Source organism: Telopea speciosissima, chromosome 9 (assembly GCF_018873765.1).
Source record: "Telopea speciosissima isolate NSW1024214 ecotype Mountain lineage chromosome 9, Tspe_v1, whole genome shotgun sequence".
Lineage (NCBI taxonomy): Eukaryota > Viridiplantae > Streptophyta > Magnoliopsida > Proteales > Proteaceae > Telopea > Telopea speciosissima.
The window spans coordinates 10,666,084-10,679,650 of NC_057924.1; the positions used below are offsets into that span (position 1 = coordinate 10,666,084).

At 40.3% G+C, this 13,567-nt stretch overlaps 1 protein-coding gene across 1 annotated transcript; it reads right to left on the reverse strand.

The window, feature by feature from the left end:
• Positions 1-5,696: 5,696 nt before the first annotated feature.
• LOC122638578 lies at positions 5,697-7,389 on the reverse strand. Its single transcript, XM_043831443.1, has 2 exons — positions 6,649-7,389; positions 5,697-6,445 (listed from the first exon to the last, which is right to left on the reverse strand). The coding sequence occupies exons 1-2, from the start codon at positions 7,319-7,321 to the stop codon at positions 6,033-6,035; spliced, it is 1,086 nt and encodes a 361-aa protein (XP_043687378.1). The 5' UTR covers positions 7,322-7,389; the 3' UTR covers positions 5,697-6,032.
• Between the last annotated feature and the right edge of the window lie 6,178 nt (positions 7,390-13,567).

Consider the following 13,567-nt stretch of genomic DNA (forward strand, 5'->3'; position numbering starts at 1 on the left):
TGGTTGCGCTTCGACCCTACACTTCTGGGTAGTTGGTCTTATATTTGTTAAATATATGTAATAATATACGAATAAGAAATAGCACAATGCAGAGATTCAAACTTTGTTGCGTCTTTGCACGACATGTTTGTTACCAAATTCCTCTAGTCTGTTCTTTTATTGGGATGATGGTCAGTTTATAAAGCCTCGCTCGAAGGTGGTGGTGAATATTTAGATCTGTTTAGTATTATTGTTAATGCTTTAAAAGTGGATGTAGTGAGTTCTGCCAGTTGGAATTGGATGAATCTGAGCTGTTTTGTGCCATAGATCATAAGCTAGGGGACGAAGGGCCCAATCAGGGGATCAGTGCCCTTAGTTTTTGTTCAGTTGTGACCAAACCTGCCAGGGAAAATTACCCAATTTCACCAATATAGCTCCTATAATCTATCTATTAAATCTGCATCCAGGATGTTAATCTCATCATGAGATGGTACACATCCCACCTTTCCATGGAGGGTTCTATAAAGTTGAGCCTAATAGTTTTAAGTTTTTTTCTATTGAAGTGTTCACATGATGCAGTCCCTACCAAAGACAATCTAGTTCTAATGAAGGGTTTTCTTCTGGAATTTCAGTGGTTATCATCCTCTATACCCTGCGGGGTGTGGATGTATTGCATGGGTGTTCACATCGATTGGTTCTGTGTTTCTCTTGGGCCGATCGGCTCTCAATCATAAAAATTTTAAAAAAAAAGTTATTTTTATATGTTAGCTTATGATTATAGATTTGATGGCCATTATACTTGGGCTATGTTCGGTATGCATTCTTGGAATGCATTTCGGTCGATTTTGCTTTGATAAAAACAACTACTTCTATCATCTAGGAATGCGAAATTGACTTAAAATGCATTCCAATAATGCATACCAAAATGTTGCCTAAAATTGCTCAAAGGGTTTGATGGTGGGTGAAAATGGTCCTCCTGTTTGTTCCTACATCTGTTTTTCTCCATTTTCATACATTTCTTTCTCTATTTTTTGTAATAATATCTGTCCTCATTTCCCCCTATTTTCTTTCACTTATAGCAGCAGACTTTAGTATATTGTCACTGACGACAAAGAAGGCCCTGATTGCGGTTAGTATACATTATATTTGCTGCTGATAATGATTCTGAACAATTTTCATGCATTGTTAGGGCATGTAATTTTTCTTTATCGTGTAGGTGACATTTTATGTAATTTTTTGTAAACAAGAGAAATGATTCTGTGAAGTGCGACCCATATAGGTATCTATTTTTTTCTTAGTTATTGAAACATTTTATTTTCAGTATTACCATACAGTAATTTAAGGACTCAGAATCTGTTTTTTAGAATTGAAACATTGCCATACACATCCTTAGATTCCAATAATGTTCCCCACTTTTTTGTTCATTTCCAATTAACACTCAGAGGAATTATAGTATTGATGAAAACAACAAATGCACACCACAAGTAAGACACTTAATTTAGAGTGTTCAAATCCTCTTGATCTTTTTATTTTTATTTTTTGGTAAACATATCCTCTTGATCTACGTTCACTACCAAGCGCACTTCTGTTCTTGGATTTTCCACTAATTGTATTAAAACCTTACACGGAGTTGTTTTCACGGGTTCACAACTCTTCAACTCAATCCTTTCTCAGAGGATCAATCCCTCGCACTTTCAGTACGTGAGTGATTTGAGTTTTTCAACTCACAAATACAATAATTCTATGAAAGTAGTAGATATTCAAATGAAGCACAAACAACACCCTTTAAAACTAAGGATAGATATGCAAGTGAATAGCACTTGATCCTACGACGATGGCCTTTAGACACTCAGATAAGCTCGTCAATAGCCTATTTCATGTAGGCTCTGCTTGGTTGCAAGTGGAATTAAAAGGAAAGGAAGGGAAATTTTTCGAACCTAAAAAAGAAATTTTTATAATCATTACCCCATGTGATTGTATATATTACTTAAAAATCTTGCTATATTTAATAATGATACATTTTACATGTAATTTTTATTTACATTTTAAACCAAATGGAATTGGATGCAAACTAAAGTGGAATTTAATAACCAAATATAGAACGATTTGGAGTTAGTGATATTGTCACATGGGGTGGATTATAAAAGTTTTGTTTTTTAAGTATGAAAATTTCACTTCCCTTCCCTTTCCTTTTACTTCCCTTGCACCCAAACGGAGCTGTAAGAAATCTTCTTTCAAAAAATCATTTTTTAATTTCTCTGAAAGACTCTAGTTAAAATTCGAGAAGGTGACACTATAGATGAAAAAAACGAAGTCGAAATAATGAAGATACACATCTTAGTTAAATTCTCTTTGTACCCTACAATGTTTTAAGACCCAGATTGGCCTCGTTGTTAGAATTGATTGATTGACTATGGTTTATAATCTTGGATTGGATTGGTCGATATTGGCCGGATCAATCCATTAAGACCAATCCCGAGATCGATCCAATACACCTACACAGACAAGGGTAAAAAGGTAAAACAAAATAGGAGCAAAAAGTGGCTGGAAACAGCCTCTTTGGTAAGGCTGCGTACATTATGATCCTCCCTAGACTCTGCAATGGTGGGAGCCTCGTGCACTGGGTATGCCTTTTATATGATTGAATCTGGATGTTTTGTTAGCTGCAGAGTTTGGATGAAAGGACAGAATGCCAATGTAATTCCTGCTTGTTTTTAACTATATACCTGCAACTCTTTGCTGCCATGATCTTCATCACTGTGGTGGGATTCAGCATCTTTGGATAAGCTCTTCCTCTTCCTTTTCATAATTAAGAAGAACTAATATGAGTGGAAATGAGTTCATTCATCCCCTTTAAATGCTACAGATTCAAAATGAAATGATTTCAGCTCTATCATACTAGTACCTTCATAATGGGCCTCAGTTGCATATGTGGGCTTTGTTCCAACCCCACCTTACAAGTGTAGAGTGGCCCATTACACTCCTATCTCCCTCAAATGGATCAAGAAAGAGAACAATCATAAATGGCTTACTGATGCATTTACATGTGGTGCAAGTCTCATTAGCCATGTATCCACAAAGACAACTAGGTCAGGACAACCCATCACTCTATTAAATGTGGCCATTAAAGGGTAGATGGATATACAGAGATGAGACATTTATCTAAATAATACAATACAATACAAGGTATCTTCCTCTTAGGTTTAGTATTCATTTCAATCATACATTAATGTTTGGGAAGGATTTAATGTTCTTAACTTGAATGGGATAACTTTTCTTTTAGTACAAGGTCCAAGGATAAAGAGTATTAGGGCATTACCCAATGCCCAATCCAACTGAGGTTGCAATCTTGTCATTGTTAATACCTGTTTAGGATGAAGAATGTTAACCGGTCGCGCAACGCGGGGTGTACCTACACCCAGACACAGCCGCACACAAAATGATTGACACACCCCTAGAAAGGTAGAAAAGATCAGGGGTACGCCGATCATTTTGTGTGCGGCTATGTCTCGGTGCAGGTACATCCCGCACTGCACCACTGGTTAGCGTTCCTTTTCCCTACATATTTTTATGTATAAATGTTACTATAGTTGGAACATCGGTTAACCTTTGTCTTTGAGGGGATTTCTTCTCACGCTATAACATATTCTCTCCTCATACACCATGCGCCCTTAGGGGTGTCAAAAGTTGGCCTTCAACGGTAGGCCCGACTTGAACCGATCGATTGAAACTCAAGATTTACCTTATCGATTACTACACATATTGGGTTCAAGCACCGATCGATTAATAATCAGGGATTCCTAGTGCTAGGTATGAGGTCCAACGGTCAACCGATCAAGAGCAGCTGTTAATAGCTCATTTAAGCCATATTTAGCCCCATTGTATTCTCCGATAATAGTCCAATTAGTTAATTAACTAGTTTAAAACCCGATTAACCTGATTATGGGCAGGTAATCGATCGACCAAATAGAAATATCTCCATACCCTACCCCATAGGACCCAATTACCTAATCAGAAGAAAACTGTACATGACCCTAAATTGGTGGGGACCAATTAAGCCCAACCCAATCCAATTAATCGGCTGACAACCCTAGGGCCGGCCTCCTACACAACGAAACCAATTCTTGTTCCATGATTGATGATTTGGTGTGAGAGATCCACCTTATTCAGTTTTTTTTCCAGTTATTTTTCAAATGATATCTCAATGGCATGTACTATATGGCACTTCTAATGCAGCACTTCTGGTGGTACAAGCTCAAACCATACAAATCCATAGCTATGTGAACCCCATCGAAGATATCTCCAGACATAATGATTGAACTCTTTTTTTTTTTTTTTTTTTTTGGGGGGGGGTGGGTGGGGGGGGTGACGGTGGGTGGGAGAAGAGGTAGATAAGCATGCATTAACTAAAAAGGAAAATCAAGTAACCAACTACATAGATCTTTTTTTTTTGTAAGAAAAGATTTTATTAAGGATAACTTGAGAGGTCATGGCTCAAGATTACGATGATCAGAAATAGGCCAAACCATAGTACATGTCATCAATAGGGCTTTTTCAGGGAGTCATCTCCTTGGCAAGGGAATCAGTCACGCTATTAATCTCCTTTAGAATGTAATTAAAAGAGCAAGAAATAGAATAACTTGAGAAGTGTATAACGGATTTGGATCCTTTGTAACATGATAGGGTTTGTAGCGCACCATCCGAAGACCCGCAGTGCTCGAGCACACAGTACAACACATAGGTTGCATGCCCAACCACTGCGAGCTTTCACCTGTGTGTTGGGCTGCATGCCCGAACACTACGGGCCTTCGAATGGTGCGCTACAAACCCCATCGTGTGACAAAAGAGCCCAACACCTGTGTAACTACATAGAGCTACTTAAGCAGTAGAGATGCGTAGGGCAGTGATTAAAACATTTCTCAAAAACATTGATTATTTTAGGATATGGGTGGACTTAGAACTTAAGGCCTAATTTGGTATGATTTCTATTTCAATTTTAGATTGATTTCTTGAAATAGTCAACAAATAGATTTTTTGTTAAAAAATTGAAATTGTTTTGATTGTATCAATATGAAATATTTCAAGAATAAAAAAAATCCTTTTGATAGTTCAAATTTTGAGAATAGATTCTCTATATTTCTTTGGGAAAGATGGTGGTGGTGGTGGTGGTGGTTGTGGAAGTAGTGGCGGTGGTTGTGGTTGTGGTTGTGGTTGTGGTGGTTATAGAAGTAGTGGTGGTGGTGGCGGTACTGGTGGCAACGACAGTGGTGGCGGTGGTAGTGATGGCAAGGTAGTGGTGGTAGCGGAGTAGTAGTGGTGGTGGTGGTGATGGTAGCGGGGTAATAGTGGTGATAGTGGTGGTGGTAACAGGATACTAGTGGTGGTGGTGGCGGTGACAATGGTGGGAGTGGGGTGGTGGTGGTGCGACCATTAGTAGAAGAAGGGTGGTGTTTTATTTTTAACATAAAATTACTATTTTGCCCATGAAATTAACCATTTGCTCATTCAAGAGCAAGAGTGCTACATCAAATGAAAGAGAAATTCTGAAACAGCTCCTCAGAAATTGAAATAGAAATCATACCAAAAACAATTAATGCAGTTTTTCTTTATTTTTTTCAATTAGACCGGCAATGAAACTCGATGAAACGCTACTCTCTCTTCTCTCACAACAAAAAATCCACAACTTTCCAAGTTTCCAAACAAACCCAAAAAAAATTTACACCATCCACTCCACTACCAATGAAACAATTTTCCTATTCATTGTTTCAGAAAACAAACAGCCAAATTAAAGAACACTGAATTCTCTCTTCCTTTCTCCTGCAGTAGCTAGTATTTTCTTTACAGGGATATCACTATCAAAAAAACAAAAAAAACAAAAAGAGTAAAATCCCATCTGTATGTAGATGTTCTACAGGGAAAAAAAGGGGATTAAAATTAATAGATGAACAAAAAAGGCTGAAAAGTCAAGCAGACTTACCGAAACCTTTAATGTCCCCTTTCAAGATTGTAAATACTTAGTTTTTGCCTTTTCTAATTGTCTTACTCGGAACCAGTTAAGGTCCTGCACCACGGTTGATCATTTCATTGTATTGATTCAAAGACTCTTGTCTCTGCAATCTCATCTCCTCGTTAAACTTCTTGATGAAAGCCTCAACCCGTCTGTTCAATTCGTCCTGACTCAGTGAAGGTTCCTTGCGCAGCTTCCCTGAACCAGGAGATGGTGACAGAGACGAAGTGTTGCTGCTACGGTCATTGAACGTTTCATGTTTCTTCATCTTCACAGGGGATGCTTCTGGTGGGTCAGAGTTGGAATCGTTGCTGTGGCTGTGTCGACCCACCGTCTCCCAAGTGTCTGACTTCTTGAGGTGGCGAGCCAGTGGGATCGGTCGGCCGTCCGTTATCGTCTTCCATGTGCTCTCCAGCGTGTCGTTTCTCTTCGGCTTCGCTACTCCCAATGCCCTGCCACCTGAACACATCACACCACAGACATGGGTAAAGATGTCAGAAACCCACATTCAATTTACTATAATACCCTCGGTTCTCATTCTCCACTACCGAAGCTTACTGCTAACGTGCACCATGAAGCACACGCGCACGTTAGAGTTTTCGGTGAAGAATTCTTACCGTTGTGAGAGGGAGAGGGAGAGGGAGAGAGAGAGAGAGACGTACCTTCAGGACTAGATCTGACGTTTTTCCGGTGACCGAACCGAACCGAAGCAGGCGGTTTCTCCTTCTGGAACGAGTAATACGCCGGAATCTCCGTCGACTCCCTCGCCCGTGGAGTCCAAGTAGACCTTGATATCACGAATCCATCATCTTCTTCCACTTCTGAAGCGCTCACGGCAGGATTTCTCACATCCGTCACACTAACCTCACTCTGTCCGTACACAACCGGCGGCTCCGAACCTCTATAAACAGTAAGAGTCGACTCCACAGGAATCTTCGACGCGGCGACAACATCGTAATCGAACTGTTGTGGAATGTTCACCGGATTCTTCAACACCACGGAATCGTACTCCGCAGAGACGGAGAAATCAGGTCTTACTTCGGCTTTCACCGGAACGGGAACCACCAGTTCAGATTGCTCCTCTACCTTATGTTGAAACCTCGAAGACGCAGCTATGGTTATGATGATCCCATTGATGACGACGTAAAGGTATGGAGGAGTAAACCATGAGCGTAGAGAGATCCAGAGAAGAGGAAGTTGGGAAATTAGGAAGTCTGATAACACCGGAAGAGAGAGCTTTAAAACCACACCCGTTAAACAGACACCAGCAGAGATTAGTAGAACCTTAAGAGGGAAAATCCAGTTGCTTGAGCTTCTCCGATAGACGACCGCCATTTTCTCCTGCGATGGATACGAGCTCCGACAAAGTTGTTGTGAATCTTACCAGTCAGACTTACCTAGAGAGAGCGTGGAGCGACGGAATGAGCGAAAGAGAGGTAGAATAAGGAGAAGACAAATGATTTGAGAAGGGGGAAATGGTATATAAATAAAGAGAGAGAAGGTTCATGAAATGTTTGTGATGTAAAATCAACCGTCCGATCTGGTGAGAGGTGTTCGACTGTTAAGGAAGAGAAGAGGGATTGAGTGAGGAGAATAACTTCACCAGGTGAGAGGTCAGAAGTGTGGTGCTTCCTTGTGTCCAAAGCAACGCGAGCTTCCTCACCCGCTTGAAGCGTATCTGGTCGGTCTCAAGTTACTGTTTCATAGCGAGCTAATAAGCATTTTTACTATACGTGGATAATGACTGGGTTCTCTTGGAATGACTATAATACCCTCATAAATAACCTCAATTGCCATTTTGCCGGAGGAAATAAGGTAATAAAAAGTTGTTAGTTACTATTTGAAATGTAATTTTGAGAATTGAACCCTTACAAAAATTTGAAAATTTATGATAGAAAATGGAAAATACTATCAAGGGTATTTTGGACTTTGTACAATTGGGATTGAAGGTATAATGATACTCCAATGCAGGGTTTGAGGTAATGGGTATCGGTCGGATTGGGATCGATATCGATATCAGATTTGATTCGATTGGGATCGACATCAGTAGTAGATTTGATCGAGTTTGGATTGGCATTGGATCGATCATATAAGACAGTTTTGCCAATGGTTAGGTTGCTCTATTCCAACCTAATGATCGCGAGTTCGAATAGGGAAACAACCTTTTTCGTGAAATGAAAGTAAGATTGCGTACATGGTCCTTCTCTGTGCATACTATTGGGTACACCTTTTTTCTTTTTTTTTTAAAATAACGATTTTGCCCTCAAATGGATATATCAATTTTATAGAGTATTTTTACAAATATATCCTATGTCGTATCGTGCACCGATCAGATATCAATATCGATATCGGCCGATACTGATATGGATCGACCTATACCATCCCAATATCTTTTTTTTTTATTAGTAACCAGACCAATATCTCAAACCATGCTTATGGAGTAATCGAGAAGCTAGTGATGAAAGCATGAGAGTGGGGAGAGGGGTTTAATTAAAATAATAATTCTATAGAGAGAGAGAATCTGAAACACAAGTAATTATTGTCTCTGAGCCTAACAGTAGTACTTGTTTAATGGGAATCCAAAGTACAGGTTTTTTAAATTTAAAAAGAAGAGAGAGAGTGAAGAGAGTGTTAACGGTCATAAAATAGACCGTTGGTTACGGAGGATCTAGGAGGATGGACCCTGAAGTGGTGGTCCCACATCCAATGGGTGCGGCCACTTGGCGTGGGCGTCTTCGCTATGTGCGCAACCGCAGGTAAGTTCGTGGTGGTACCCCTAACCGACCACGCTTTCTCCTTCGTATCCTTTTCTAAGAAAGAAAGGAGTGGGGAATGGGGATTGCAATGAATTAAAAGGAGCAGAAAAGTTGGATTAGGATCGTCTACGGTTCAGTTGTCCGTTCCCGTGTCTGCGCAGCACAAACAGGATGGACAGTCCATCGTAAACGATCTGGATCTAAAAAAGTTTCACGGATTACGTGTCAAAGGGTCCACCAAGAAAAAGCCCAAAAGAGATGGGGGAAAGGATCTCATACCTTGGGGGCCCATCTCACCCTTCATCATCATACATTGGGTGATTGGGTCTGCAAGTTTTGGTTTTATCGTCAAAAGCCATATGAAAATATGAAAGAGACGAGCCTGACTCTGACCGACTGACTACACCACAGCAGTAGCCCATCATAACCTGGCCCGGCCGGGCCCCATCCAATGACGTATATTCCATATTCCATATCCCAATTCCTAACTGTTAATGAAGGAAGCATGGCATATTAACACTTTACGGGGGAGGCTACGTAGTTTATCTTATTCGCATTGATTTCAACTGCACTGGAGACAGTTTTTTTGTTGGTAATGACTGCACTGGAGACAGTTGTGGGGCTTTAATGGTGAGATAGCGTCAGGCTAGCGTGCGGCTCCTCTGTAACACGATACAGTGTGTAGTGTATCTTTTGACAGCTTGCAATGTTTGGGCACGCAATCCAACACATCGGTTATGTGTTGGGCATTGCAGCTTGTTGAATGTGCATTATATTCTATGCCGCGCTACAAAGGACCCAAGTCCTATTGAGATAGGTTAACCCACATGCTTATCAGGACTGTGTAGGTTAGAACCACATGAGAGTGGGGATAGATCACACTTCTCCATGGGGTGTGGATCCTTTACGTCATAGGTGGAGACCAAGGTTTAAAGAATCGAAAATTGAATCAGTGGATCGGGTGATTTGGATCGAAATCAACTATGATATAAAAACAATAAATGAATTTTTTTTTCCATTGATGATGTGAGCCCATGATTAGAGTCTTGTATCATCATTATACTCCCAACCCGATTTTTTATTATCCTTCAATAATGCAAGTTGATGGTACCGATAGCCATGGTAAAAGCAAACTTCATCCTGATCGATTTATTTTAGGTTTTGGTTGCCTACCCCTAGCTAGCTTTCAATGACCGTTTGTGACCATTTCATGGGAAATACATAAAGGAGAATTGCAGCAAAATGGTTGTGTATAGGAGGCAGCAAGAGAGAGAGGTGCTAGTATATCCTCCCACACCCTTTTATTATACATGGGAAGATACAAAATTTGGTCCTCTCACTTGTCATGGTATTCCTAGCTACATCTTACTTACCAAGCTAGCTCTCGCTCTCAATAATAGCCCATACATTGATAAATTGCAGTTTGGCATATGTCGCTCTCATGAGTCTCTTATAACTCTCAAGAAATAGAGAGAGAGAGAGAAACCATAACCCATAAATATGTGGCCAGGTTTCGTTGTGGTAAGATTCTAGCCAGCAAGGCAAATCCACGGTCCGGTCCATTCCTTACCTATGGCCGTATGGGTTAGGAGTACTGGAGTTGACTTTCAACTTTTCCAAACGTGGCAAAATCTTAAGGTTACCACGTACGATGGATAGTCAAAAGGTCAAGGATACGCAACCTTTTTCTCTTAGTACTGTTCCGTTTCTAACATTTCTTATTAAAATTCACACTTAGTCGGCAAAATCCCCTCTTAAACTTAAATTAAAAATTTTATTTAAAAAAAAAAAAAAAAAACTTAGACTGTATTTGGCATAAATTCTAAGATGATTTTGGGTTCTCAAATAGTTGCTCTTATCGTCAAAGAATGCGAAATCGACTTAAAATATATTCCAAGAATTCATGTCAAACACAATTTTAAATTAAAAAACTTCAAACATCGTGTGAATGCTCTCAAAGTGGATTATAAGGTCAAAATCGGACAAAATCTTCAGACGGTTCAATTGTTACTTTAATAAAACTGGTTCGATTTGATTCAATTTAATTAGGACGGGAAACCGAACCAGTTGATACCCTTAATATTACCCAATAGAATTTAGTTTAGTTTTGGTGTATTGGGGTTACAAATTACGTAACCCAAGGAAATAAGCTGTGAATGTTTTCACGCTCCTTGGGCGGTGGCATGTCTTGACTGAAAAGGCTAAAACTAAGAAGAGCGTACTTCTTTTGGGTTGGATTGGGATGTACTTTACTTAATCAAGCAAGTTATGCTTAATGTTTGCTTATACTAATACTAGTCCTTAAGGACCCACCATATATTAAAATGAAAAAAAATAACCTAATGAAGAAGTAATCTTGCTTTGAACTCGTGAGGTGTGAAATATGTGATTGCGACTAGGGCTGCTAAATGGTCGGGTCTTTTTAAAACCCAGCCCAACCCTGAGTCCCCTTAGCTGGACCGAGGCCTGATCCGGTGTTGACTTAGGTGGAATCGTGGAAAGAAGATGCATGGGCTGGCCAAGCTTGGAAAGGGAGATGAGATGGCCAGGTTGAGAAAGGGAGAAACATGGGCTAGCCAACCCGAGAGGAAAAAGAAGAAGACATGGTTGGGTTGGGCTAGGCCGGGCTCAGCCTGAGGTCTCAACCCTGACCTGGCCTGGCCCTGACTCAAGGCCGGAAATTCCCAACCTTAGCCCGCCCTCAGGGTCAAGTTATCTCAACTCAGACATTGTTGGGGCTTAGGGCGGGCTTGGACTGTCAGGGCCAAAACTTGCACCCCAAATTGCAAGAGAGAGAGAGGGAGCGTAACATTTTTTGTTTTTTTTTTTTAAAAAAAAAGAGTCTGTTTGGGAGCATGGCTCTTCCACTCAGACGCTCACACACAAGTCCCGACAAAATGACATGACCACACCAACGAAAGGTGGAAATCTCGTCGATATAAATGCTTCTGCATGTGCTTCCATTGGCTCTCACGTTAGTGCAAAGGCAACGCTCCCAAACTGAAAACTTCTCTCACCCCACCCCACCCAACCCAACCCAACCCAACCCAACCCAAAAAAGCAAAAGAAAAAAAAAGATCTTAAAGAAAAGATGGATGAGGCCATGTCTATGCACGTGTTGCCTTTAAATACTCGCCCATACTTTGTTTAAACGAGGTAGGAAGTTGAGATGGGAGATAATAGGATAGGATATACAAGTTCTACAACCAGGACACATTGAGGTTTTAGTTAAACTCCAAATTAAATAAAGGGCAGAAGATCACTGCCAAGTTGTGTGGCACTTGCACAAGTGTGGGCTAATGAGAGGGCATTCATGGGTATCAATTAAGCGAAAATTCTTTTATTTTAGGGGTGGGATGGTCATTTCGTGCAATTTTGTGTCTAGGCGTAAATTGCACACAACCTGACAGATTTTTTCCCTTAAATAACTAACTATAGATAAAAAAAAATTGAATAAAAGAAAGGGATGGGCACATAGATCATGTGCAAAGGCATCATCTTATACGTCGAAGAGGGGGAGAAGATGTTTTGGTGGGTTATGAACTAATTATATTGGATGGAGAGAGAGAGAGAGAGAGAGAGAACATGTATTAGGCGGTACCTGTCCGATTTTATCCCAAAATTAAATAACTAAGTAATGAAGAAGTTGAAACTATTGACCATTGTTTGAAGGACCGAGTGAATGGGATTTTATTCACCATCAGACAAGAGAAAGCAGGAATGGGTATCAAGAAGGTATTTTGGATTATACTAAAATCCTAGGAGGGGTTTGTGAACCCTAGAATAATGGGTGAACCGTCTTCTATAGATGGAGGAAAACTTTGTCCTTATTTAAATGTCCAATGGGAGAAAAAACAAGCAATTCTCATTCGCTTCATTGTAATTGATTCTCTCTATCCACCATCGGAAGTTTTGGTCATCTTGCATGGCATCAAATGTATTTAATGAATGTACTAAGAATGTGATTTTTTCTATATTAGTCGAGCTGAAAACTTTCATGTTCATGAGATTGCAAAATAGGATTTGTCCTTTCTTAGTTATGGGTTTTGGGAATCCTCTTTTCCGAAGGAATCTCTTCCATTTGTACAAATTTTTCTCCAATGCCAAGCCAATGAATATCCGAGAGGGAATGTGATTCAAAAGACAGAAAACCCACGTGATCAGTGAGGAGAGCGAATGTCGAAGACTCTCAGATGGTGTTAAGACATAGGATCAGGATCGTTTTCAGGGAGCCCAACGCCCAGGGTGCTGCCAGGGGCATCCAACGATTGAGCTGTGCTGCACACATCTCGACGCACGCCTAGAGATGTATGCAGCACAACCCAACAGCTAATAGTACCCTGGGCATACTGGGTTTCCTGGAGACGAGTTAAATTCTGTGACACGTGTTTCTTTGACAAAGAAAGATGAGAGACACATGTCATCATATCATGATGCAGCAGATCAGCCTTGAAACTTGAAAGCTGATCCTAACACCAGCATTTATAACATTTGACTAAAATGATTAAGGAGGAGGAGGAGTTTGTATACTATTCCAACATTAAATTATAGCTACGGAATTTTAGGGATGGTAGACGTGGGTGGGCATGTGGGTATTAAGATACGGGTTTTGGTATAAATGTCAAACCCGAAATATTAGGCGCCAGGAACGCAATCAATTTAGTAATAGAGCTTCAGAGTTCGGAATAAATACCATAAAATAAAGGGCCCTCACTCAGCCTTGGTTGTGAATGCTTATTCCACCACCGACGGTGGAGAAGACGATCCTATATAAAACACATGGGGCACTCACTAAGAAGAAGAAGCTGAAGCAATGAATCTTTAT

What these genes read in the sequence shown, in the direction of transcription:
- LOC122638578 (XM_043831443.1), bottom strand. Translation starts at nt 7,321, where the DNA reads ATGGCGGTCGTCTATCGGAGAAGCTCAAGCAACTGGATTTTCCCTCTT. An exon ending in CGTCAGATCTAGTCCTGAAG is followed by an intron (nt 6,446 to 6,648) that starts GTACGTCTCTCT and finishes TGATGTGTTCAG; the next exon opens with GTGGCAGGGCATTGGGAGTA.